Below are 27136 nucleotides of genomic sequence, written 5' to 3'. Positions count from 1 at the left end.
TGATTCTGAGTCGCCTGAAGACAGCATCAGGTTCTAAAGCATACAATACAATGAAATTTTTTTCTTGTTTTTTTTTCAGTAAAAAAACGCAACTAAGTACCGCTAACCCAACAAGCAAACTTCAAACATAGTTAATAGCAAACACATTTATTATAAAAACACATTTATTATTTATATTTACATGTACATAATTATTTTAACCTAGTGCTAACTATCCATAGCTGACTTTAATTTTGCTATCACTTCACTGACAGACAAAGTCCCTGACTGGAGTAGGATTGTTTTTTGTCTGGATCTTGATCCCTGGAAAAAATACATTGTAATATAGGATAGACTACTCTGCCTCTTCTATTCTAGAAATTGAATTGAATGTGTGTGTGTAACCAAGGTTGAAAATTATTCTTATCAAGTATCCCAAAATGCAAACATGCTAAAACACCAATTAATTTAGCCAACAGTAGGGCAATCAATATCCTTGCATGGGTATATAATGGAGATATAGCATTTTGGAAGTGGTGACCTTGTGGGTGATATACTGTTCGACTCCACAGAGCTAACAGATGTTACCGTAGTTAGTGGAAACACCATTGGGACCATGACAAAAGGTAGACATCAGTGCAAGTAAACGGTATCAGCAGTATGACACATACTTTATCCCATTAGCTTGTCTACAACCCTTATTATCCGTAAGTGGTGGGAAAAACTATCATAAAATCAGAATTAAAAACCAAAATCTCAAAAAATGAAAAAATGCCTGTAGAGACTATGGATTAATACCCACATACCAAATTTCTTCCAAATCGGACACAACCACACATAGACATAACTTCCAAAACCACTTTTTTGGGTTCAATGGGACCCAAAACAAATATAAAAAAAACTCTAAAATGTTGATGAAAACAATATTTTTCCTAACTGTACCATAAGATGTACTATGTAGGGGAACAGAGTAAAATTGGTAAATATTTTTAACTATGTTCCAAAACAAGCATTGGGACAACAAAAAATCTCAAGCGCATAGGAACATAGTCACACCTTGTTGAATCAAATGGTTGAGATAATTAGAGGGATCTTCTGTATTTATCTATGATTCATTTCAAATTCTTAAATATTATCTTGTACAACCACAATTTAAATTGAGTGACCAATGAAGGTTACTAAGGAAGTTATGGCCCAATCTTAGAAGAGAAATTGAGGCAAATTGTTGGTAAGCCAAAAATATTTCAAGATTCCTAAAGTATTGTCACAACCACTAAATCGGTTAGCGGCTACAAATGTTTACCTTATCAAGAGTGACGTCACTTTTCCGCAGACCTAGGACTCCAGACATGTATCGGACCAATTCCGTGTTGGCTTCCCCCTCTACTGGAGGAGCACTGATCTGAACACCGACAGCCTCCTCGCCTATGTCTTGATGGAGAAAAATAGATTTGATAAGTTTTAATGATTGTAAAATTTGATATCAACATTTTGCAGTAGAAAGCAGGCATAATAGACTGATGCGAAAAAGAAGAGTAAAATTAATTATGTTTTTTTTTACCACTGCATGGAAATTATCACATTGCCACACATGTAAGAGCAAGTAAAATAGTACCGGTATCATTTCCTCATTACTCATTACTGTTATATGTATATCATGTATGCAGTTGTGTATAATTTAGTGTTATATATGTGGCAGCCCTGTCTTTAGAAAATATACACTCTTCCGCCCTCAAGATGTCTACTTATTGCAGAGCCTAAACACCTCTAGCATTATCTATTATAATCTAAATATATTATGGTGTCAGAAGTGGGATAAAGTATACAATACAATCAAATTAACTTGCCAAAAACAGCTGATTTCATTTGTTGGTGTATAAAACACAGCATACAGTCCTCATACTAGAGAAACATTACTTTAATTACCACAAAACAAACAGAATAGTTTGAAAAAGATTCTTCTATTTGGCTAGAATTAGGAATCCCTCACCAGTGATGTTATTAGTTTTCGCTCCAGGCTTTGCTAATATTTTAATAGAAATGTTTCCATCTTTTCGAGCAGACACCGGTCCACTTGGGGATTCTGAGGGAGGGTTCTGAAAAATTACACAGACATTTAGTACCTATTTGATGTATACTCATGCTCATATTGAAACAATTTGTGGACTCAGCAACAATATATTTTGTTAGGAGAGCGATCTTTTTTATGTTTAATGTGCAACTGATATAGAAATTACTGTACAGTACAACAGTTACAATAACGTATCGAGATTACAATATGGGCTTAGAAAATAAAAAGGCAGTAGGAATACAGTATTGCTGTACTAAAAAACTAAATTAATAGGTAATAAACTAATAATAATCAATTAGACAGTGTTTTAATCAACAAACTTTGTCGTCACAATTTTTTGCGTGTATAAAATGAAAACTTTTTGAATTCAACAACTTAAATAGTTTTACATTTTAAAATATGCAAGTGCGAAAGCAAGAAATATTTTAACAATTTACCTCTTCATTTTTATTGTTTTTGTTTTTAGACTTCTGAACCTTTGATTTTGACATTCTTCCAATTTCTGGGAAATACTTTGAAAACTGTCTAGTAAAGATCCTACATGCTCCAATCATTTGGTGTTAAGTTTCAAATCATTTTAAACTTCAATATAGTACTGGTAACCTAAAACAAAACAATACTATAAGATTCACACTCTTTATCTTTTATTTATGTTATGGCCATGTCAAATCAAATAGCTTCAATTCATTGCTATTTGAAAACTACAAACATAAAGTAGTAAATGGTTGTGTTAGGATATGTTTGGTTTTCATTCAGTGAGTTTTTTTATATGTTTCTAAAGGTGCACACAGTTAAAAAATAGTAAAAATATGTAAACAAAACGTTAATTATAATACTTTCAATACTTTTCAATGAAATGGCGACCGTAAAAAGTAGGTATTTTAAGCCAAGTATGAATGGAGATGAGTGTAAAACACGTTTTACACAACACTACCCAAAATAAAACGGCACATAAATACAATTTCCATAATTCAAACATTTCACATGTTTACAAGATTGTACAGGGGAATAAAAACTCAGTTTTCAAAAATGAGCGTTTAATCGACTTGTCATTTTGTAAACAAACTTTTGGTGGGCCGAGTACAGCTGTATGTTTCTGTCGACATCCATCCAAGAAACATTACACGCATCGTCTCCAGCGCGTAGTGTCAGAGAGTCAAGCAGCTTTCCCGACGCATCATGATAATGCAGAGCTATAGTCTCCACCCAGGCATTATCAGTGTTGCGAGGATCATCCACATATCCTTTGTAAATCTCCTCACCCTTCTTGAAAAGTTTATCGAGCAATTCGATTTTTAACGAATCATTTGATTTGAATTCGTAAGCAAGAACCTCCTCGAAAAACTCTCTTTTCCCGGCTGCAGGAACATTTTCCCCAGGGTTGACCATCCCTCCAGGAAGTCCCCATTCCCCGCTTCTTTTCTGGATAGCGATCATTTGTAGGATGGGTTTACCAGAGGTCGGATTGTGTATCAGTAGGTTTTCTCCGTTCCGTTTCCATCTCGTCACTACTGTGTCTGAAGCGTGGTTAGGACCCCAACGGCCTAAAACACCACGACCTGCAAGGCCGGTTCTTCCGATCGGGTTAATCGGGTAGTTTTTAGAAACTTTGTAGGTCCCGATGTAACTTCTGCGGTTTAGCAATCCATCAACGCTGTTCCATTGTGGGTTGAAATTTTTGTCTCCTATGTCGGAATCAGCCCAAGGCTGTCCAACGGTGGAAAACGCTGTGAAAAAAGGTGGTTTGTAGTCCGACCAATCACAGTCCCATCTCACTTTATCATCAGGTACTGCCAACCTCTCCACAGAAAATGGATAGATCCCTGTACGACACCGAAAGTGTATCCTCTCACTGGACACTTCAAAATCGTGAAAACTCGTTTCTCCTTTTGACGCCTTCAACAAAGTAATAACAAACAAAATGGTAGAATCGATTAATTTATGCATTTCATTTCAAATGTTTATCTACTATTGAGATTGTCATCATTTAGAGATGTGAGAAGATAGCAGTATGGGATGAAATCAGAGAGGACTGATCCATATGACAGATAAGGTGTTGAAGTTAAGATGTTTTGGAGTCATAAGTATTGTTTATAACTTATATATTGTCTCTGACTAATTGTAAAATTTAAAACAATTTAAGGTTTGTGATTTTACCCCAAATTGTAGATCATTTCAAGGATACTAACTTTGGTTTTCATATCTATTAATGTTTGAATGTGTTACATTAGGATAGCTAATAACAAGTTTGTTAGAACTCGTGTGAAATAAGAACTTTTACAATTATTAAATACTAAAGAACTGATTTTATTCTGATCCATAACAAATATTTTATAACATTTCTCTTTTAACTAAATTGTTATGTTCTTGATCACTTATTTAAATTCTTAACACAACTCTTCTCAATTGTTTAAAATAAATTAAAATAAACCATCTGTTCATAAAAACAAAGACTAATAAATTATTATATTGGATGTTGATAATTATTGAATTTGTACTATATAAAATACAACTTGATTTCCAACATCCTCCCCACCTTGGAATTTTGTTTTACACTATCAAAATTTCAAACAAAACTATTTACATATTTTTTTTTTTAAGTTCACAAATCCATTTTCCTCGGGAATTTTGATCTTTTTCCCTCTTCTTGTTTCTGTAGAGGTTGAGGAAGAGGAATTATCTTGCGTTTCAACATATACGAGCATTGCAAGATACCTTTTCTTAAATCTTGATCTCTTCATTGATGTTTCCATTCTGTTCACATGTTGTTTCCACATATCTCCCCACCATAGGACACTCGGAGGATCGAATTTCCAAGTTACTTGATGGATTTCACATTTCTTTTTCACGGTTTCCCAATCCAACGGCTTCCTGAATTTCATTACACGAGGTGAAACTAAATTTAAGAAATTTGAACCTCTAGCAAAACATTTGTTTAAAGAATCACCTCTTTTGTTCTTTGTAGACCCATCAAACACTGGCTTTATTTTTGTAGTTAAGCTACTGTCTTTTGTCACTGGGCGATGCAGCAATTGATGAACCGTTGTCCACTCTGCTGGATCTGAAACAATTTCTCTAACACAGTCACTTAATTTGTTGGGAGTATTTAGTCTTTTGCTTGATGACAAATTGACTTCATATCTGTTTTTAACGTTCACCGCTACATTTTCTTTAAAAGGTTGAAACACTTCAGCATCAATAGAGTCTCTCTGCTTCACCTCAATAGGATCCCTTCTTCTGATTGTTTCCCAGCTCCCTAGATCTCTCAATTCTGGTTTACTCTGGCAAAATAAAGTTAGTAGAGACGTATTACGACTTCCACTGCATGGTTGTTTCCCCATCACGGTCCATCCAAGGTACGTTTAAATAGCAACTAATTTGTCGTCAATCCTCTGGATAGTTCCTGTATACAAATCCACTAATACATCTGCACCAAGTAACATTTTTACATCTGGTACATTTTCACCTACATCAGTTAAAATAATGTTCTTTTCTTTCAAGATGTCAAAGTACTCTTCACTCTTAAGCCTAGGAACATGGTTGCAAATTGTTTCTTGATCTGTCACAGGAATAGAGATCTTGAAAGAGTTATTTACATTCTGAAGAGTCACTAGGTAGTTTTTATGAGATTTTTGTTTTACATTTACACCACCAAACAAGCTATGATTTATGACTTCACTACCTGTTTCTTGTAGACCTAATTTAGTGACACAGTCCTTCGTAATGTAGGATCTCTGGGAACCTGGATCCAAAAGTGCTCTTCCCAAATATTCTTTACCTTTATCATCCACAACCTTAACTAAAAGAGTCTGTAATAAAGTTTCTCCTGTACCGTTTCCAAAATTACTGAGAACCTCTGACTTAGGCTTAGTTATACTTTGCTGCAGTAAGTCTGGCTTGTCAACATCAATTTTAGATCGAGGCCTACTTTCATATAAGTCCCTACACATGATTCCATAATGTCTTTTACAACAGAAGAGACATTTGACAAATCCCTTGCACTTTTTTGCTGAGTGACCTTGCTTCAAGCACACAAAGCAGCAATTTTTCTTTTTCAGATGCTCCTTTCTTCCATCTAAAGTCAATTGTTGAAAATAGGAACAATCTTGAGCATTGTGCCCTCCTTTAGAACAATAAGTGCAGTTACTCACCAACCTTCTAGGACCCTCTGTACCAGTTGTCAATAGAGCTGCTACCGTAGGTTCACTCTGACGAGGTTCGTGAACCGTTGACATTTTCCTGGGGCTGCTGCATTTGCTGTTGTTGTCTCCTGGAGTGGCAGATTTAAAACTAGAACGAGCAAGCGCCAGCCTCTCTTCACTCTCCACCTCAGCCTTTAGAAAATCAAGAAGTTCTTCTAGAAAATTACTAGAAATTACTAGATCTGACGATGTAGAAGTTGAGGGTGTGTGTAGTAACCTACTTGAACGATGCCGCTCCCAGGCTCGTAATATTTCTTCGGGCAAAGCAGATTCTACAAGAGGATACAGCATTGAAGCATACTTGTCTGAAGTGACTCCTAAAGTTTCAAGTGCCCTTAACTGTGTTTCTAGTTTGTCATACAGTCGGCATAGTTTAGTATTAGGACCTAGCGTTACTTGTTGGAGCACTAAACTGAGCAGTTCCCTCACATATACTTCTATTAAAAAGTCATCCCTACCAAATCTTGCTTTTAATTGTTCTAGGGCCTTTACATAATTAGTTCCAGATGGGGGAAAACTTTCTACTAATTCCCTAGGGGATGATCCTGGTTTTAAAGATTGGATGAGGTATTGGAACTTATCCTCAGGTTCTAGATCAGGATCCTCATGGACCTTCTTAAACTGCCCCCAAAACCCTATCCAATTTTTTACATCTCCATCAAACTGGTTTAATTGTAATTTAGGTAGACTTAACCCCTTCTTAGATACTAATTTAAGACTGTGAACGGTATCCCCGACTTCACTTCTTGACTGTTGGCTTAGGCCAACCTGAATAATGAAATGGTCATACTTAGCTCTCATTGAAGATAACATGTCTCTGTAAGATTCTGTAGTATCAAACTCAGCTTCTAAGTCCTCTTCCGTTGTTGCAGGATCTTCAAACAAGGCTTCCTCGATGTCTTCATCTAGCTTAAAAAGCCTATCAGCTTTATCTTGCAACTTGTTTAGATGACTTTTAATTGCTGTTTCATCTTTAATATCCTCTGCTAGTAATTTATCCATTTCATTACTACACTTTGTAAAAGTCCTTCTTAGTTGAGTCCTTTTTGTCTTTAATGACTTCAGCTTATCCATTGTAAAGTAAAATATAAGCTTAGTCCTAAATCTGAATTTTAACTATAAATATCCTGTCACGGTCGCCACTAAATATTTTATAACATTTCTCTTTTAACTAAATTGTTATGTTCTTGATCACTTATTTAAATTCTTAACACAACTCTTCTCAATTGTTTAAAATAAATTAAAATAAACCATCTGTTCATAAAAACAAAGACTAATAAATTATTATATTGGATGTTGATAATTATTGAATTTGTACTATATAAAATACAACTTGATTTCCAACAAAGTTAAAGTTCTATCGTTAACACGTTGTAAAATACAATCAAAACTTAAACCATACAAAAATATTTGAGTTTAAAATTAATAAATGTCTTTCTATGGCTTGAATTAGTTTTGGTCTTCTTTATGGTAAAAATCTTTGACTTTTAAAAATCAAGGTCGATGAATAAGAAATATTGTAGCATCATTTCCATCAGATGGGCAAAAAAATTGAATAGTTAAAACTTCAAAATATATACTAGTTAACAGTTTTTTGATACCATGGGGACAATTTGTACACATTTAAAGATAAGTATATTTTATTTATAAAGGTACTAAGTGCATTTATCGCTTTTAGAATATATTAACACAACATCTCATATCTTAACATTTATTTCTAATAGGAGAAAATATTTTAACTGAATATTAAGCTTCTTCGTCGATGTAGTAAAATTTGAGATAATCTGGATGTCCAATGTGAGCCGGTTTCATACTGAAAATAAGAAGAAATAAATCACTAAAATACACTAACAACTGACTTATAGAACAATTGGTACAGTATTTTTGAGAAAATAAATATTCAAAACACATCAATCAAGAAATTCAAGAATAATTATTTAGCTATTAAGCTTAATAATTTAGCATCTACATGAGGAAAAAACCCAGAGGTTTTACTACAAAAAACTTACCTTTTGGTCAAAGGTCATAGTTGAAATGGGTTTTTACAAGTTTAGGTAAGAATAAGAATAATTATCAATCTTTTACAACATTTTATCCATTATTATTATTCAGATGAATATGGAAATGTTTATTTGGCTATTAAAATGTCGATGATGTGCGAGGTACAGTACTAAAATACATGTTACCGGCATTGCATTCTTTGTTTACAGTAAATTCTTTTTCTTTGGTAAAAAAGTTTGTTGCCAATCATGATGGGAAATGGCCGTAGTAATTTCTTAATTAAACATATTATATACTACCACGAACAAGGGACTTGTCTCTGTCTGTCATACTACCTTTCTCTTGTTCTCACATATATGAACAAAATATAACAGGAGAAATGTACATATAATGTATTGATTTTCACGAAATCAAATAATTATATAACAAGTTAGTACTTACTACTGAGCATCCAACAACTTTTTAAGTAGATCCTCGATGAACATAGTTCCTGCAGCTACTTTGACTGTTTTAAAATCCCCGTTGTCCTACAAAATAATTTCTGTTTTTACACACTTGTGTCAACTGTTTCAAGATTTTACAAAACAGTAACATTTTATTAGTTTTTAATGTTTAATTTTCTCAGTACATCTTCAATTTTTAAATTCCCCACTTCGACTTTAATTGTTTTCCTTTTTGACTTTATGCCCTGAAACACGCAAAGTTACTGTAGGTACAACACTTGTATAACTTTTTATACTACTAAACAGGATATTGACACAAAAGAAAGAGGAGTGGTTTAGCCTGAAATAGCTCGCAACATAAAATATATACCTCAATGATACTCAATGCACTTTTCTTCACGTCCAAAACTTTAGCCAGAAACCGCAACATTTCTGCGTTGGCTTTACCATCCACAGGTGGAGCTGCTATTCTCAAACCCAACCTTTCAACTTTGGTGGTCACTGAAATTAAAAATTACAATGAAAATACTCATAAATAGATTCTATATTAAGTATAATAAGACTAACAAAGAAAAGGTTTCAGGGGTTAGCAAAAGCGAAGTAGGTATCTAACTAACTGGCAGCTAACAGCAGATTTAAATTGTCACTTAGAAATCTCTACTCAAAAGTTGAATGTTTGATAATGCCACAGTGGTAAATCGCTCACATTTGTTGCATTGCATGTTTCTTATCGGGTGTTAAACTCAATTTGTGTTTTATAGGAATCACGTACTGAGTTCATTTCATTAAAAGTCCGTGACAACTACACCACGGACATGTGTTATAAAGGGCAAGTGCAAAAAGATGCCAAAGAATAAACCTGATGATAAAAAAAATAAGTACAGAGCGTTTGATTTAATTAAAAATATTTTCACGCCAAAAATAGTATACAATATTGTTAGAGGAGCATTTAACTAAAACTAAATTTAAAATCTTGCATAATGATGATAGTATGGTATTGTACATCACCATCTTGAAATTGGGTGTCGTTTTAAAACAAAAATTTGTTTAGTGAATCCTCTGAAAAAGTTCAATACATTTAAAATAAATCATGCAAAACATCTTAGGGTTTTAAGAAACTAAAAACTCTTATTTTAATATATGCCATAATTTTATTACACTTCTATTACCTCCAATGATAGTTTTGCTTGCATTGGGTTTAGCTAATATTTTAATCAAGATATTTCCTTCCTGGTCATATGTAACGGGGTGGTTGCCATACTTGGGTTCTTTCTTTTCTTCATCCTACAAAAAAGAACACTTTAATTACTTTGTATGCTTTATAAAAAACTACTTAATATAATATATATCTAGTTTTGAAACTAGAAACAAACTGTACTAATGGGGAGACGACCCAGGATTGGGAACATTGCTAAACCAGAGTTTAAAAACACTGGTACAAATATTTTAGGTTAACTCTTTAAACTATATATAATCAAATTTTTTTTTACACACAATATAAACCAACCCTTAGTTATTATTGATAAATAAAAAACTATAAACATATCTTTAAAAGATACAACTAAGGTAAAGTATATTAAAAAAAAAATTATGCCTTGATCAAGACATTTTTGAACTATGATAAAAAAATTAGATTAAAATGATATTACCTACTTTTAGTTTTTAATAAAATAGAACATCAACGCTGATTAACTTTAAAGGTTTACTAAGATTTCAGGTATTTTATATCAAAGTTTCAAAAAGTCATTCTAAGTAGTATATGGTAAGATGCGTCTTTTACATAGTATCATATTGAACAGTCCACTGAATCATAATAAACTTACATATCCACAGCACACCTTCCCTGTAAAGAACTCAGTGCTATCCTCAACCGACCGAACAATTTCATCTATGTCGGATGATGTCAATTCCGTTTTAATTTCACCTATAAACAAATTTTTTTGAGATTACCAAGACAATTCTCGACCGAGTAAGAAGAAGAGAAATTGTAAATACATAAATGTCTGTTTTATGATGAGTACAACCTACAACACAGGAAACAAAATAGAAAGCTTTTATTAATTTATCAGATTGAGGTGGAATGAAGTTCACAAGTATAAGAACTAGATCATAAATTAAAAAAATACATATCTGTCAGTGTTTTTACATTAAAGTTAAGAACAAATAAAACTAAAAACATTCATTGGCATGGCCCAGAGAAAAAATGATAATGTAAGTAACTGAAAGAGAAGTTTATGGTTATGTTTTGATTTCTAGAAGATGTAAAACTACAAAAAAGGCTCACATAATTTATTGACGTACCAGATTGAGAGGTGCATGCTGAATGGAGTAAACTCAAAGACAAACATGTCACAACTATTAAACTCAATGACTCCATGCCAATGTCGTTGAACCTGATAAGCACCATCTCTTGAATAAAACAATTTCACAAACCAATAATTCCAGAACATTGCAATGTGCACTAAATATCACACCGTAAATTATACACACACAGTTTCACCATGGAACACAAACAACAACATTCAAGGACAACTTAGGATTTTGAAATGTTAATAATCACACATCACGAGTAAATTTAAAATGTATCTGATTGGATTTTTAAATAGTTATTGTTAAAAATGTAACAGATTAACAAAAAATATGAGATGGCAAAAGTTTGTCGTAATTGTTCACTTATTTTCCAATGTCTATGGTTCAGATTTAGAAACCGAATCTCACTATGAAAAGTGCAAGGAATTTGAGGTAAGCAAAGATCATGATATGTATGTGAATAATGTCCCTTCCAATTTCGCTTTAAATAGTAAAGTGAACATTCGATTTTTAGATGTAGACATATTTTATTAAACTGAAGAGAGATTACAACTGTAAACATTCTGATTGATATCTTCAATAATTCTTTTATGTTAACTGTATGCCAGCCATTATTTTATTTCATGCATATAGATAAAAATACAAATAATTTCTATATTCATCACCTAGATAGCCCCAGTCATTGATTTGTAGGTTGAGACTAATGCATATTGATGTGTGGTGCAAAATTCTCATCATTTTCTCATATTAATTAACTAGACACTAAAATAACTGTAGATAGATAATGGACACAATTTGTTGGCCAACATCACGACATTATGATGTGTAGAAAAAATTAATAATAAGCGCACATGTTGCACGTAAATAGATTAACCAAACCTCTAATGAATAGTCAAAGTAATACTTTTTTGTTGTTTCAGAAAGAGATGGGGAAACCAAATATTTACTATGATGAAAACCAAGATTTAGTTATGAATGTAAAGCTATACAGAGGGAACTCAAACAGGGTAATAGGTAAATATAAACTGTTGAAAAGTATATATAATACTATTTGTGGTACAACTGTTATTTTATGGACTTTAATTATTTAGTCAGTTTCTTTATTGATTCGGATATAATTTTCTTCTTCAGAAATCCCTCGCCGATTCTGTCTCCAGAAGTTAAATTGGAGTGGACAGACTGTTTTTATGAAATTTGCCATTTAGAGGTTTCCTCATCAAACAAATGCATACAAATGCTGTTACGCTAGTAGTATGCGAATTAAATATTTGATTTCTGATTGAAATACGGATAATAAATCTGAAATTTTGAAAAAAAATTCCAATTAGACAAAAAATTTTGTTAAGTGTACAGGTTTTCTGCTTTGGGGGTATTTTATTGTTCTAACGACATTTTCAAGTATAGAATGAAATGAAAATTAAAATTAATAATAACGTCTATAGCTCATCCATAAAGACAACAAATTTATGAAATGACTAATTTATGACTAATAATGTGTTTTAACTTTGTGACTTCATAACAAATAAATTGCAATTTTTAGCTGTACAAACCTGTGTACACACAACCTGTGTATTTTTGTAGGCTTATAATTTGACATAATTTTCAATCCTACAGATAGTGGGATGAACTCTGTTGGTATTCAGCTAAAAGGAAATGAAGACACGAGTGAAAATGAAGCACTAGTTAAATTTTTAAGCACTGTTATTGGTGTGAAAGAATCATCTTTGACTGTGTTTCCTGTAAGTATAAACACTGTCTAGTCCAGTAAGACTCGTTTTATGAACTCATTGACTCCAAACTACATTTTATGTTAGGTTTAACCTCTTCTAAGAGTATTTTTTCATCTAGATGTAGGTAGGTTTTTATATATTACCTGTTTCCAATGAAGTGTAATCTTTATAATTAATACGCTACATGAAACTTTGTCGGTTGAACTCCTCCGCCATTTATTAACCGATTTCATCCATTGACGTCTCACTGGAAAGAGCGTGTCGCGTAGATTTGCAAACTGGCCTTACATTTTTGAAAAAGTCCTTTGGGCTCTGCCCCAGTGGCTTTGGAAGTTCCCATGTTATCCTTATGAGGAACATAATTGTTTACATTTTGATCAGCTGTATAATTTAATTGCTGTTATTTATTTTTCAATTCAATGAAACGCATTGAGTACATTTGTTTACTATTTGAGTTTGTGTAAACATAACCCCCAAGACGGATCGTGTTAGTAGGCCTATGGTTTTATCTTAAATTTGTGTATTTATGGTTGTTTTGTGTCGCTATGACGGATCGTGTTAGCATGATTCTAACTTAAATTTTTGCATTTATAGTGTTTTTGTGTACCTATAATTTGTTTATTTGTTGTTGTTTTTTCTTTTAACCCTCCCAGTGTTACTTGACGAAAATTCGACAAGCAGCACACTTTGTGTAGTGTTACTTGTCGATTTTTCGACACGCAGACATCGTTTACGGCGAAGGCTCTATGACTGACTGAATCGGATTGAACTGGATCGAGTTAGGTATCGTTCTTTCCGTAATATTCTAAGCTTTCTCCAGAGGTCTGTCTCTAAGCGCTATTCATTTTAGTTCCGAAAATATTTGTAGCAGACAGCTGACGTGCGTGTATTTGTAAACAGCTAGGTTCCCCCGGACCGATGACTGATGTGTTTTATTACGTTTATCATTGTTTTAGTGTTAAAAATCAAAAGTAGTGATATACGTGGTGCATTATAAGAAGATTTAAGTGGTTTTGAAGTGCTGGTTGATGATCCTGAAGAAGTAGGTAGTGATATTGATGTAAATTATCAGCCAGATTCCTAGCTATGGTTAGGCTATGCATTCTTAGCTAAACGCTATGTACTGAAATCAGTTTTTTGCCCATAACTTATTTATTTGCAAATCCACTTCCTTATATTATTATATATTTGTAATCCTCATAAAATTTAGAACAAAGTGGCTATTTTCAAATATTTATAGGCCTATAATTTATACAATTTCATTGAGCGCGAACTTATTTTTTTTTTTGAAAATTTTCGAAATTATATTTTTTTTACCTAAAAATTTTTTTTTTGAAAAAATGTTCCTTATGTTTTATATATAATATTGAAGCCCATGATTTTCCAAACAAAATGGTATATAGAACATTAGAATTAACATTGTTTTAAGCTTCTCAGATCTGTTTTAATAAAACCTTGCAAATGCGCCAAAAATAGGTGGACATTAAGGCCTAAACTATGGACACTTGGAGGGTTAAATGTCTCCGACGCGACGAAAACGAAACATAGACAGGAGGCGTAATCGTGATAACGACCGCAGGTACAGATCAGTGGTGCGTATTAGGCCTAACTCATCACAGTCGGCACCTGACCCTGGACACACTCAACTATTAGGTTACAAATGCGTCCTAACACTACCCCAAAACGACTTTTTGTTCTCAATTGGCCCTCTATCAATGACCTGTGTTGCCTGTACAGCGAGGCATTTAGAGAAGGAGAAAACCGGCCGGAATGCTTTAGGTTTATCAATAACGAAGATAAACATGGTCTGAGTTACACACCGGTAATCTTTGAGTTGACTCTTTTAAACTCATTGTAAATATGACTGTTATTTGTTTTGAAATAACTCCTGTAATACATTGCAATTGCTCGAATTCGAGCAACATGTACGCTAGTCGATAATTAAACTCCTAATTGTCCACAGCAGTTTGGTTTTATCTAGAAAGTGAAGAGTGTAGGTATACAGAAGGATTCATAATTTTTTTCAAATTTATCGTACATTCATCTTCCAATCAATTCAGCTGATCAATGATTTTACACATGTATACACTGATGGACACACATTTTAAATTGTGGCAGGGTAAAGTATAAAAGTGTGTAGGCCTATCGAGTTTGCAGAAACATAATATTTAACACCTATTTATAATTTAATTTATATTATATACCAAGTTTATACCTTTTTTTAAATCATTGCTTGATGTAGCCATTCAGACCATTTACTCAGACCTTACTCTCTATTTTTTTTTTTTTTTTTTGTCTTAAGCTGCTTCAGCCTTAAGAAGGGAAGGGACGAGATTCACCATTGCATTCATAATATGTGAGTTTGTTTTGAGGTTCACTGAAGTTTAAGATGTCTACTACATTAACTAATTTCAGGGAGAAAAGTCTTTTCAACGATCTGTGAAAGTTAAAGGATCTGCCATCACTGCCTACGAGTTGATCGATAAATTGGTTGCTGCCTTAGAAGTTACTGCAAAAGAAGAGCCTTCAGCGCTTTGTGTAACGGACCCTGAAGAACTTGCAGATGTGAAGGAAGCACAGGATTATGAAACTAGGGAGTTTGACTGGACAAATAAAAATTTGTAATAGAAACCATAATGGACAACCTATAGTATTTTTCTTTCTCGATTCCACCGGTTCAATATTTTTACCCTTTAAATTACCTTAGTTGAAGATTGCCTTTTAAGGGAATCTCAAATTACATAAAGTTAATTCTAACAATAGATTCAAGATCGCTGACAGTATAAAAAACCTTTTATTTAGTGCTGATTCAGTGTTAATTATATGTTTTAGTTTTAATACTTACTAAGTAAACGTAAACTAGTTGTTCTGCCTGTGCTTCGCAACGGGGCAATAATACTCAAGCGTATTTTTTAACTAAATAGTTCAAAAACACAAATAATAAGAATTTCAAACATTACAAAACAAAAAAGTTGTCTCTTTTGTCTTTTGATGAGATTTGTCGTTTATAAAAACCACACATTTTTTGGCATGAACATAGATCAAAATTAAGTTGAAAATTTACATTGAAACTACAGTAAAGAAACTAAACCCAGCTTAAACATTGTTTTCAAATGTATGTTTTAAGTTTAAGTAATGTAACCAATTTCGTATACAGTATTATCAAAAACATTTTACTCAACGGGGACTTAACTTCATAATGCAGCTTCAATTTTTAAAAACAAAAGAAAATTTGAGAATCATGTCTTTTTGTAAAAAAAAAAACATTATGATATTGTAAACCTCTACTTGAATCATTTGCTATGTCCACACTTGTACACTTTTGATTTCAACGTACCTTTCAACTTTCAATTCAACATGCATTATTGCATGTGCGCTTTGAGATGCCTTTTCCAAGATGGATGTAGTTGACGCTATTCTGTTTGTAGGAATTTGTACAACATATTTTCTTAAGAAAAGTTAAAAAATGTAAGAAATCAAGGCGTACACAATGTAAATGAAGGAGTATAGTCAAAAACTCAAAATTTTCTTATTATAGAAAGATTTAAAGAATGTGACAATGTGTTGTTTAACTACTTAATACTTTTTATCGAAATGGCGACCATACTTTGACCATAGGCCCTACTTAGGATGTCAAAGAACAAATTTAACACACTTTTAGAGCTGGTTCAGTCAAAAATTTAAAAATGTGATACTCTCTTTAGAGATATAAGGTCGCCATAGCTTTGCGATTCTTAACAACTTGTAATAGCTTTGCGTCGCTGATTTGTCTGTTCAGGTTGTCCAAACAGTTAATCTCAGCAACAACACCAATAGTTCTTAGGGCAATAATTGGATCTCTGAGACATATTAAAAGTTATTTATTTATTTACAAAATAATTATCAAATTATGTATATGTAAGCAACATTAACTAAATCTAGTTAACAGATAACATTATGAAAGTGGGAAAAAATCAACTATTGATACATACACTACACTTAGTAAAATACAATTACTGTAGGCCTACTTGTTTTACGAAGGCGATTTAATAAATTTACCTCAAACTAAAAATGTCCTTTTACTATTCGCCCAGTGTCCAGTGTAGATATCTGTGACTCCGATATTTTACAAACAGCTTTTAAATGTTATACTAAAATTCTTTTATCACATTCCCATTTCCAGGATTGCTCTCTCCATCAGCAAAACAATCAAATAGAGGCAGTAGTATTCTCAGAATTTGATGACGTAGCATACAATTCTACTTTGGGTTTATAACGTCCGATTGTGTTTCATTTATCTCCTGTAGTTGAAGGTCGAACAAGATATTCTGTATTTTATTTTTGGCAATAACCCTATTTTTGGGGTTCAACTTACGTAACTCAGCTTCCACCATTTGTACAAATATGTTGCAGTCGTCCTTTTGTGCAATAGACGTGGAGGTGAAAGCTTCTTCTTCTTTCTTTTCTTCTTCCTTTTTTCTTTTTAAAAGGTTCCTGTTAGTGTGTGTGTGCTCTGATGTGTTTATATTTTCGCTCATGTCTTTCCGCTCTATTCCCGGTTTGAGACAAACATCTCCACACCACGAACATTCGGGTATTGACATTTCATTAGTTTCCTAAAATAAACACATGATTAATTCATTAACTCTTAACTAATAGGCTAATGTTAAATATATTCTTATTACAATTTTCAGATGCCAGAAACTGAAAAGCGATTGGAAGAAATCGCAAGAGGCACTTGTTTACGGTGGAATTTCCTAACTGTGTCCGGATTCTTGATGGGAAGCACATAGTGATTCAACGACCTGAAAATACAGTTGTTAGCAAAATTGTATAATTATAGAGGAGATCGCAGTATTGTGTAATCATGGCTATTGGGGATGGCAATTATAATTTTATCTATGTCAGCATAGGTTGTCAAGGCCAAATATCAGATGGAGGTGTTTTTAGAAACACAGTTTTACACTAGACTTGATCATGTGACCAAGTGATGAACCTGGCAGAACCAAACCAATCCTGTAAACTTACTATTTGCAGATGAAGCCTTTTTATTGGCTTATCACACAATGAAACCTTTCCATGTTTATGTTGGGAAGGGGCCCCCAAAGACAATATTCAATTGTAGAATATCTGGGGCAAGGCTTTTAGTGGGAAATGCTTTTGGTTTATTAGCATCGGATTTCAGTTTTCTCTGAACCAATTTAACTTCAAGTTGATGATGCTGTGTTTGATATTGTGCTTGCATGTATGTGTCTTCACAACTTCCTCAGATCCCAGCAAGATTTTCAGCGGTTCTACTGTCCTCGTGGCTCTTTTGATAACAGGTAAACCTGTACAGGTCAGTTAATACCCTAGAACCTGAAGGCAGATAATGGTGAAAGACTACTGCGCACAACACCGCACAATATACCTATAATGCTTCTAAAGCAGTGGGACAAGAATTTATGGAGTACTTCATATCGCATACGAGCCATTATAAGCCAGAAGAATACAATATGCATGGCACTTTTAGCGAATTTCCCATATAGGGAATAAGCTATTACCGTACCGTAGTATTCATGGTAAGACCTGGACCCGGGACTGATTTATTTTTTCATTTTGAGGTCCCTAGAGGCCAAAAACACCATCCGTTCAAATTCATATATATATATATATATGTGTCCGTCAGCACGATAACTCGAGCAAAAATGATCCGATTTCGATGAAATTTGGTACAAACGTGTAAACCTACATTTATTCGAACGAGTTCGCAAACCAGCATGATCGGACTATGGGAACGGGGGTTTATGGGGGGTTTTATGGGGTAAAAGAAGGTTTTTCCTATTTTTGACCCTAAAAACACAAATTTATTTCCAAACCATTTTGTAGAGCTTAAAAAAACAAATAATTTAGTATTCTGAAGCGTTATTGTGCGCCTAATGGTTTACAGAGAAAATTCCAAAAAATTGTAAATTTAAAATCCCTAAGTTATGTTATTTTTATGGAGAATAAGTCAACTGTTGTAGTTTACTTGTTTATGAACATATTTTGATCGAATTTGGAAAATACATTCATTTCTTACTAAACTATTAACATAAAAAACCACCTTTTTACCCTCCCTGTTGCAGCAAACCTAAGTACTCGTTAAACTAATTCTATTTAAATCCTACTAATATTATAAATGAGAAAGTTTGGATGTATGGATGTATGGATGGATGTATGGATGTATGTTTGTGACAAGTGAACGCGAAAAATACTGGACGGATTGGGCTGAAATTTGGCATGATGATAGCTCACATTCCCGATTAACATATAGGCATATTCTTATTTCAAACATCCTTTCGGGCTCCGCCCCAGTGGCTCTGGAGTTTCCCATGTTAACCTTATGAGAAATGGAATTATTGAATCTTAACAGCTGTTTCAATTAAACAAGTTGGTTCTGTTCTATGATGTTCAATAGCATTAAAGTTACAAGGATTACCAACAGGGTGCAGCACTATTATTTCTTTTACATTTATGAAAACAGCTAATTTGCAACCAAAAGGTGAGTGAGCGTAGCGAACGAACTTCAACCTGGAGGGGAGTTAGCGTAGCGAACGAGCTAACCTGAAGGCAAGTGAGCACAGCGAACGAGCTCCAACCCAAAGGTGAGTGAGCGTAGCGAACGAGCTCCAACCTAAAGGTGAGTGAGCGTAGCGAACAAACTTCAACCAGGACGTGATTGAGCCATAAAATGAGATAATCTTGAAAATTAAGAAGTTAAACGGGGCAAAGCCCGCGGGTTACAGCTAGTAGGGAATAAATATGATATTTTTAAGGAGGCATTTTAATGTGAAATCCTATCAGGCTAATGGAAATTCACTTAGTCTGCAGGTTTACTGCGGCGGGGGTATTTTAAAATATCTTGGCTAACTCTGTATTCCTATATAGAATTCTGTAATATGCATAGGCTTAGCGTATATGTTTAAATGAATCCAAAAGAAGTTTATTCACCTGACATTTAAAGCAAAACATTCGGCCAATTTGTCTTTTGATTGACTTACAGTGTCTGGCAGTCAGTATTGCAATCGAGTACGTGAATTACAATGAGATTAGCTTAGGCCTAGGCCTATACAGGGTGATTTGTACTCAGTGTGACAAAATTTTTTTGGTGTGAGTACAAAGTAAATGAAGTGTGATGATGCATATCAAATGTTCCAAGTCTCAAAATTAGCTTCCCAAAAAATTATTTGACGTTTTTCAAAAATAACCATGCTTTTAAACTTAATACAGCGATTTCTCAATTACCTGTATATGGATTTGAGTAGATAATGTCATTTTCGTGTTCTACATTAAATTTTGAACAAGAATAATGGAAAATGACGGAGGATCAGTTGCAAAAACTCCATTGTAAATAGATTCAAAGATAAAAATTAAGATGTTTGATAAAAATTGTAAAAACAATGGTCTATTGCATTTTTCACACCCTGTATACAAGAAAGTGTCAGAATATGTTAAAAACTGCGCCATTTTATAAGCTTTCCAACTATATGCTACACTATTGAGGTTTAGATATTTTTTTGTTTGTTTTAGTGGTTTGAATACCAGAAAACAGGGAACTTTTTTACTGTTTTTACTGTTCAAGCTGAAACAAAAATACAACTTTTGCTTAATACATGCCGACTTTCTATGTTTTAACTGTTAAAGACACCATGCTTTGTAGTCTTCAAACCATTAATGCGTACATAAGCAGGCATAAACCTCAATAGTGTAGCATATGGTTGGAAAGCTTATAAAATGGCGCAGTTTTTAACATATTCTGACACTTTCTTGTATACAGGGTGTGAAAAATGCAATAGACCATTGTTTTTAAAATTTTTATCAAATATCTTAATTTTTATCTTTGAATCTATTTACAATAGAGTTTTTACAACTGATCCTCCGTCATTTTCCATTATTCTTATTCAAAATTTAATGTAGAACACGAAAATGACATTATCTACTCAAATCCATATACAGGTAATCGAGAAATCGCTGTATTAAGTTTAAAAACATGGTTATTTTTGAAAAACATAAAATAATTTTTTGGGACGCTAATTTTGAGACTTGGAACATTTGATATGCATCATCACACTTCATTTACTTTGTACTTACATCAAAAAAATTTTGTCACACTGAGTACAAATCACCCTGTATAGGCCTATTATTCTCACCTCATCTTCATCCAAGGTGTCTTCAATGTTGTCGGAGATACCGTGCAAGTAGTCCTTTGTGTCTCTTGAGGTGTCAGAATCAAGAATGAACGTTAACGAGGAATATGCAAACCAAGGTGTCTCGTACTTGCTATCTGTTCCCTCACCCCTTTTATTAGCAAATAAGTTAACTATTGGTGCTCTTTAGAAAAAAAAGACCGCAGACTTTTTATTTTATTCCGTACACCCTTCTCAGTCATATTGTACCTATTTTTTAGCTAAATCCAAGTAGTCTTCATTTCGCAAAGTTTTTGTTAGTGTAGGCCTAAAATGTAGCCTACTCAGTATGTCCCACAAACACACATGAGAGCGATAATCTTCTATGAATTCTAAGGTTTCTTCGTTATTCATGTTGCTCCAAACAACTACAACACAGACGACTAGTCAAAAATGTAATGCAGTTGAAAGGTAGTTTAGTGAGTCGGTGGCTCAGTCGGTAGCGTTGCGGACTTCGGGCTCAAGGCAGCGATGTCGTGGGTTCGGATCCTGGTCACTGCCACTAAAATTTATCAGTACCGTTCACCTTTGTACTGTACCGGCTCACTCCTTGCTTTGCTGTAAACGTTCCACACACAGGCGGTTAGTCTATGTGGACGGGCAAATGCAAGGTTAAAAGAGGCCACCAACCTCTTTTTTAAAAAGTAAAAAGGCTGGTTAATAGTCATGGGCTAAGCTGTGCGCTATTGGATGGAGCTCCATCTGATTCAATTCGGACATGCCTTGACGCATGCACTTGGCGCACAAGTGTGGACATAGGTATGCTATATTTAACAATGCCCAGTCGCCCCAGTAAGTATATTTATATATTCAAAACTTTAAGTTTTAGTTATTTTTAAATACCGTAATTTGCTATCTTACAGAATAAACCAGTTTGAAGATAACTATCCAACCCGGCCGGTTTAAAAATTACTTTCAATACCCAAGACGGTCTCTGTTAAGCCTATTACAAAAATCACCTTTTTATGAGTTTAATTAAAACTTCACAATAATCTTATTAACTTACCTGCCAGGATCAAAGAAGTTCAAGAAATATCTAACTTAGATTTAAAAATAGTTTAGTCATACCACCTAGCCTATATCTTTTATCTAAAGTGTTTAACTTTTTAGCCTACTCCATCAATGATTATTTAAACGACAATGATCCAGAAAGTTATTTCCCATAATATTAATAGAACCAATATTAAGTTAGGCCTAATAGATATCAATTATAATCAATCTAATTATAACAAAGTATTGATTTGATCAATAATCTAACTAAAACAAACGGGTACACTTCCATATCTGTTGGCACAAACAACCGAATGAGTAATATTGATTATTCGATTGTTTAATTCGATATACCGTTTGGTTAGGTTAACCTTACCTAACTAACCAAACGATATATCGATCGATATTTTCATTCGGTTGTTTGTGCCAACAGATATGGAAGTGTACCCAAAAAAACCAAAACCACAGACTAGGGAGTTTCCCTAACTGTACCAAAACCCAAACCTTCTAATTGATTCAGTCGATAACTTAATATGAATCGGGGGTAATTATTTGGACGTAGTGACTACTCGCAAAAGTGAAATTTTTTTTTTTTCATGATGACCTAAATTTTACGCTGAATCCGAAAATGTCGTTTTTATTTTTCGGAAAATACCGGAAATTCCCGAAAAAAGGGAAAAACGGGAAAAATATTTTTTTTACTCAAAATACGTCATGTGGGTACTCAAAATATGCGGAATATTGTGTAGATTAAGAATATGCAAGAATTGTTTTGATCCGATGAAAAACACCGGAGATATGACGAAAAAAAACTGAATAATCTGTTAGGTTAGGCTTGGTTAGGCTAGGTTAGGTCAGGTTAGGTTAGGTTATGTTTGGTTAGGTTAGGTTAGGTTTGGTTAGGTTAGGTTAGGTTAGGTTTGGTTAGGTTAGGTTTGGTTAGGTTAGGTTAGTTTAGGTTAAGTTTCGTTACGTTAGTTTATCAATAACATGAGTATTGTAAGTAAACTAACCTAACCTAACCAAACCAAACTTAACCTAACCTAAACTAACCTAACCAAACCTATCCTTACCTCATCATTAGGTTAGGTTAGGTTTGGTTGGGTTAGGTTAGGTTTGGTTGGGTTTGGTTAGGTTGGGGTTAGGTTTGGTTAGGTTAGGTTAGGTTAGTTTAGGATAGGTTTGGTTAGGTTAGTTTAGGTTAGGTTAAGTTTGGTTTGGTTAGGTTAGGTTAGTTTACTTACAATACTCATGTTATTGATAAACTAACGTAACGAAACTTAACCTAAACTAACCTAACCTAACCAAACCTAACCTAACCAAACCTAACCTAACCTAACCTAACCTAACCAAACCTAACCAAACCTAACCTAACCTAACCAAACATAACCTAACCTAACCTGACCTAACCTAGCCTAACCAAGCCTAACCTAACAGATTATTCAGTTTTTTTTCGTCATATCTCCGGTGTTTTTCATCGGATCAAAACAATTCTTGCATATTCTTAATCTACACAATATTCCGCATATTTTGAGTACCCACATGACATATTTTGAGTAAAAAAATATTTTTCCCGTTTTTCCCTTTTTTCGGGAATTTCCGGTATTTTCCGAAAAATAAAAACCTCATTTTCGGATTCAGCGTGAAAAGGTCATTATGAAAAAGAAAAATTTCACTTTTGAGAGTAGTCACTACGTCCAAATAATTACCGAATCGGGTACCAACATTAGGCGAATGTCTGTAGACCTGTTCTTTTGTGCAACAAACATTACAATGCTTCAACTTAAACATGTTGGGATGTTAAAGCAAATATTTTTAAAAAGTCTGGATGGTTTTTGTTAAGTTATAACCTGAACCAATAGCCACATAGCCTAAGTTATTAAATAGGCCTAGACACCAGGCTAAGTTATTAAATAAGTTAAATATCAAAGTAGGCATAGCCAAATTTTTAAGTAAAATTATGCTGTGCTGTAGGCTTATACTGTAATGTATTAACTGTAATGGCTTACCAAGCAATAACTTAGTGTAATTATTTTCCCGATTACTGGCGATTCTGTGTTGTTATTTATTAATTGGTGAGCGGTGTTTTATTCTACGATATGTTGATGTCGATATAACTTAACCAAAACAAACCTCCCATAAACATAAACAAACAAAAACATCCGATTGCGATTCGGAGGAAAAGAACACTGAGCTATAATTCTAACTGGAGGTAGCACTGCCATGGCAGAAGTCTGTCAAAAGCGAGTCGCTGATTTTGTTAGGTTGGTATAGCAGTAAGTTTTCTTACCATAGCAATAACATGGCTTCTTATAACTAGGTTGGTATAGCAGTGAGTATTTTTGTCATACTTGAATACTTTTAATACTTTAATAATTTTCTTTGAAATGGCGACCATACAAAGTAGGTATTTTAAGCCAAGTATAATAATAGTTATAGCAATAATATGGCTTCTTATGACACCAGACTCACGCAAACATGGCGGCTGGCGACACGCATCTTTGACATTCAGTGCTACCTCCAGTTATAATTTTAGCTCAGTGGAAAAGAACGAGAACAAGTAAGAACAAGAAACTGTTGGGTTGGGTTTAGGCACGGCACAGACAAGGGAAAAAACTTTCATTTCCTTCCTTAGTCAATGGTTTAGGTTAATATGTTTCTATTATTTTCCCGAGTAGGCTGCCTTCAATTTTTCTCATAAGGTCCAGAGTTAATAGATTCAAGATCATGAGAGAATGAGAATGAGAATGAGAATGAGAATGAGAATGATAATGAGAATGAGAGAATGAGAATGATTTATTTCCTGAAAGCATAATATGTACAAGGAAACGTCAATACATCAAAATCTTAGCCTAAGCCTGCAACACACCATGCAGAGAATTGAAAAACAAAAACAAAACTTATTTATCATCACACATTGGCACTCATTGGCTAAAAAAACTTACTTACTTGGCCAGGTGAAATTTCAAAATACTCTTTTAATGAGTAAATCGGATTTGCCAACAGAAGAGATTCAATCCCCATTTTGAATTTTGCTTCCGGCAGGTTCCGAGCGGTACAAGGGAGTTTGTTAAAAAACTTATATCTCTACTGTATACAATAGCTAGATTGGACCTTTCTTAATCTAACATAGGGTACATTCAAGTCGTCCTTCCTCCTAGTATTGTGAGGGTGGATATCACTTCGGAGTTCGAGAGAGCCTGACTCCAGCTTAGTACACAGAAGAGATTGGTAAATATATAAGCTGTACACTGTCATAACGGATTCAGAAATAAAGATAGGTTTGCAGTGGTCTAGAAAATCAGCACCTGCCAAGATTCTGACTGCCGCCTTTTGGAGCGTCAAAACCCTCTCATCATGAAACCAGAGGGCAAGCTCTTGTTTATAAAGATCTCGTTATATTTGGTCAAAACAACTATAGTTTTGAAATAGAGTAAGCGAAATAAAAAGAATAAAGAAAGAGTGGACAAAAACAACCCTTCGTGAATTAAATATTATATAGTAAATGATTGGACACAGCTAACATAAAAATTGTCTGCAGCTTATCCTAAAAGATGATAAGCCTTTTAAAAGTATATTGTTTAATCTAACACTTTTATAAATTGCTTTTCCAATGGTGCTCTTATTACTGACCAATACGAGCTGTGGTTATACTCTTAAAAACGGCAGTTAATTTATTAGAAGGCCAATTATTAATCATGCGCAACTACAGTATGACTCCTAAAGATCTAACCGGAGATTTTTTATTTTAGTTATAAGTCACTTTACTTTATTTACAATACAATCCGCATAAGATGAGCTTTATATCAACTCAGCTCCCACACAACACAAGAATATCCTTGGAATGTCCTGGGGATATCCCAGTGGGATATGGGGGATGATATCCTCTGTATATCCCGCAATGTCCTCAGGATATCCCACTGAGCTATAATTCTAACTCAGACGTTAGAATTATAGCTTTGTGGGATATCCTGGGGAACTCCCTGGGATATCCCTATGTCCGCCCAAATCCTGATCCCTGGGATATCCCGCCAGGATGTTCCTGGGGATACCCCACCAGGATATTATAAATAAAAACACAAAATAATAAATATTTAGTCTGAAAAACACTTTTACCAGTTAAGTATTTTAATTATAGCTCATAAAAACAAATTTTGGAAAAAAATAGAAACAAAAATATTTTTGCACAGACAAGTTTTGAACCGGGTACCTTTGACTTATGAAACTCTTGCACTACCTCCTGAGCTACTTGTGATTGTTGATATTACTAGTTTTCAAGCGGTTAGAGGTAGCCGACAGCTGAAATGGTCGCAATACTTAAATATTTTTGATACTATGATTCTGTTTAGGCATCAAGTTGTTAAAATTGTTTTTTCTGGGAGTTTTAGAGGATTCTGTAATAAAAATTGCGACAATGCGACGTTTTGGGAACTCTGTGGGATATCCTGAGGATTTTCTGTGCTATATGTGGGCTCCTTCAAGGCATAACCATAGACTAACGAAAACAAGTAGGCTTCTCAATTTCTTATCCCTTTGTAAATTTTGACGTTCGTTTTACGTGTCTAGTTCGATGGTGGCAGTTGCTAGTGTTGACGAAATCAGGTCTCTTTTATTTTAGGGTTTAATTTAATGATTTTTGTGCTTTACTGTTTGGTTATATAACAAGGGGTTTATTTATTACGACTCTTAACAGTTCACCGGCCGTAACACCGGACAGAACTAACAATAACATTGTTTTCCACTGATCCATGAAAAATATACTCACGGCCACCTGTGGCCCGTTTTATAATAAACTACAAGTTACAACTTGTAGCTTGTAATTTCCATTGGGCGATCAGCTGATTTACTAATAATATTAGTTTGTACTTTATTATGAAATGGGCCCCAGAGGGAGAATGTTTAATGGTTTTATCTATGTCATAAGTTTTATCTATGAATATGTTTCATTATCAGAGTACTCAAGACCGGGGCTATCGGCCATCTGCCTCAATATTGTTTCAGTTTTTCATTCATCAGTTTTGGATTAATTTATTGATTTCAAGTTTTGAGGTATGCTCAATGTATCACAGCCTACTTCTTTATAGTTTTTCTAGAATATTTACAGTGGCTTGCGTCAGAACCATAATCAACCGTTCAAAACAGCTGATTATGAAAAATATTTACCTCTTCTTTCTGCTAATCTGCTGTTCTTCTCAGCAGACAGCGAGACAGCTAAACAAAACGA

General features: G+C 33.9%; 6 protein-coding genes across 6 annotated transcripts; 1 reads left to right on the top strand and 5 right to left on the bottom strand.

Moving 5' to 3' along the window:
- Nucleotides 1-172: 172 nt before the first annotated feature.
- Nucleotides 173-24057, bottom strand: LOC128997240 (UPF0235 protein C15orf40 homolog). The gene is made up of 5 exons (XM_054422852.1): nt 23922-24057; nt 2488-2653; nt 1970-2075; nt 1283-1410; nt 173-303 (listed from the first exon to the last, which is right to left on the bottom strand). Exons 2-5 carry the CDS (start codon nt 2602-2604, stop codon nt 208-210), a joined length of 447 nt encoding a protein of 148 aa, XP_054278827.1. The 5' UTR covers nt 2605-2653; nt 23922-24057; the 3' UTR covers nt 173-207.
- LOC128997405 (ADP-ribose pyrophosphatase, mitochondrial-like) lies at nt 3074-4002 on the bottom strand. The gene has a single exon (XM_054423043.1). It carries the CDS (start codon nt 3995-3997, stop codon nt 3074-3076), a length of 924 nt encoding a protein of 307 aa, XP_054279018.1. The 5' UTR covers nt 3998-4002.
- On the bottom strand, nt 5413-7254 carry LOC128997404 (uncharacterized). The gene has a single exon (XM_054423042.1). The coding sequence runs from the start codon at nt 7252-7254 to the stop codon at nt 5413-5415; it is 1842 nt and encodes a 613-aa protein (XP_054279017.1).
- Nucleotides 7957-11103, bottom strand: LOC128997403 (UPF0235 protein C15orf40 homolog). Its single transcript, XM_054423040.1, has 6 exons — nt 10998-11103; nt 10520-10620; nt 9866-9980; nt 9067-9197; nt 8695-8780; nt 7957-8065 (listed from the first exon to the last, which is right to left on the bottom strand). Exons 1-6 carry the CDS (start codon nt 11101-11103, stop codon nt 7999-8001), a joined length of 606 nt encoding a protein of 201 aa, XP_054279015.1. The 3' UTR covers nt 7957-7998.
- LOC128997402 (uncharacterized) lies at nt 11144-15361 on the top strand. The gene is made up of 4 exons (XM_054423039.1): nt 11144-11438; nt 11927-12020; nt 12621-12745; nt 15152-15361. The coding sequence occupies exons 1-4, from the start codon at nt 11337-11339 to the stop codon at nt 15359-15361; spliced, it is 531 nt and encodes a 176-aa protein (XP_054279014.1). The 5' UTR covers nt 11144-11336.
- Nucleotides 16760-22990, bottom strand: LOC128997401 (uncharacterized). Its single transcript, XM_054423038.1, has 3 exons — nt 22986-22990; nt 20887-21034; nt 16760-17331 (listed from the first exon to the last, which is right to left on the bottom strand). The coding sequence occupies exons 1-3, from the start codon at nt 22988-22990 to the stop codon at nt 16975-16977; spliced, it is 510 nt and encodes a 169-aa protein (XP_054279013.1). The 3' UTR covers nt 16760-16974.
- Nucleotides 24058-27136: the final 3079 nt, after the last annotated feature.

Source organism: Macrosteles quadrilineatus, unplaced genomic scaffold (genome assembly GCF_028750875.1).
Source record: "Macrosteles quadrilineatus isolate MER2022 unplaced genomic scaffold, UCM_ALF_1.0 Scaffold_6__1_contigs__length_79288215, whole genome shotgun sequence".
Lineage (NCBI taxonomy): Eukaryota > Metazoa > Arthropoda > Insecta > Hemiptera > Cicadellidae > Macrosteles > Macrosteles quadrilineatus.
The sequence above is the reverse complement of the archived record's forward strand: the minus strand, read 5'-3'. Positions and strand labels throughout refer to the sequence as shown.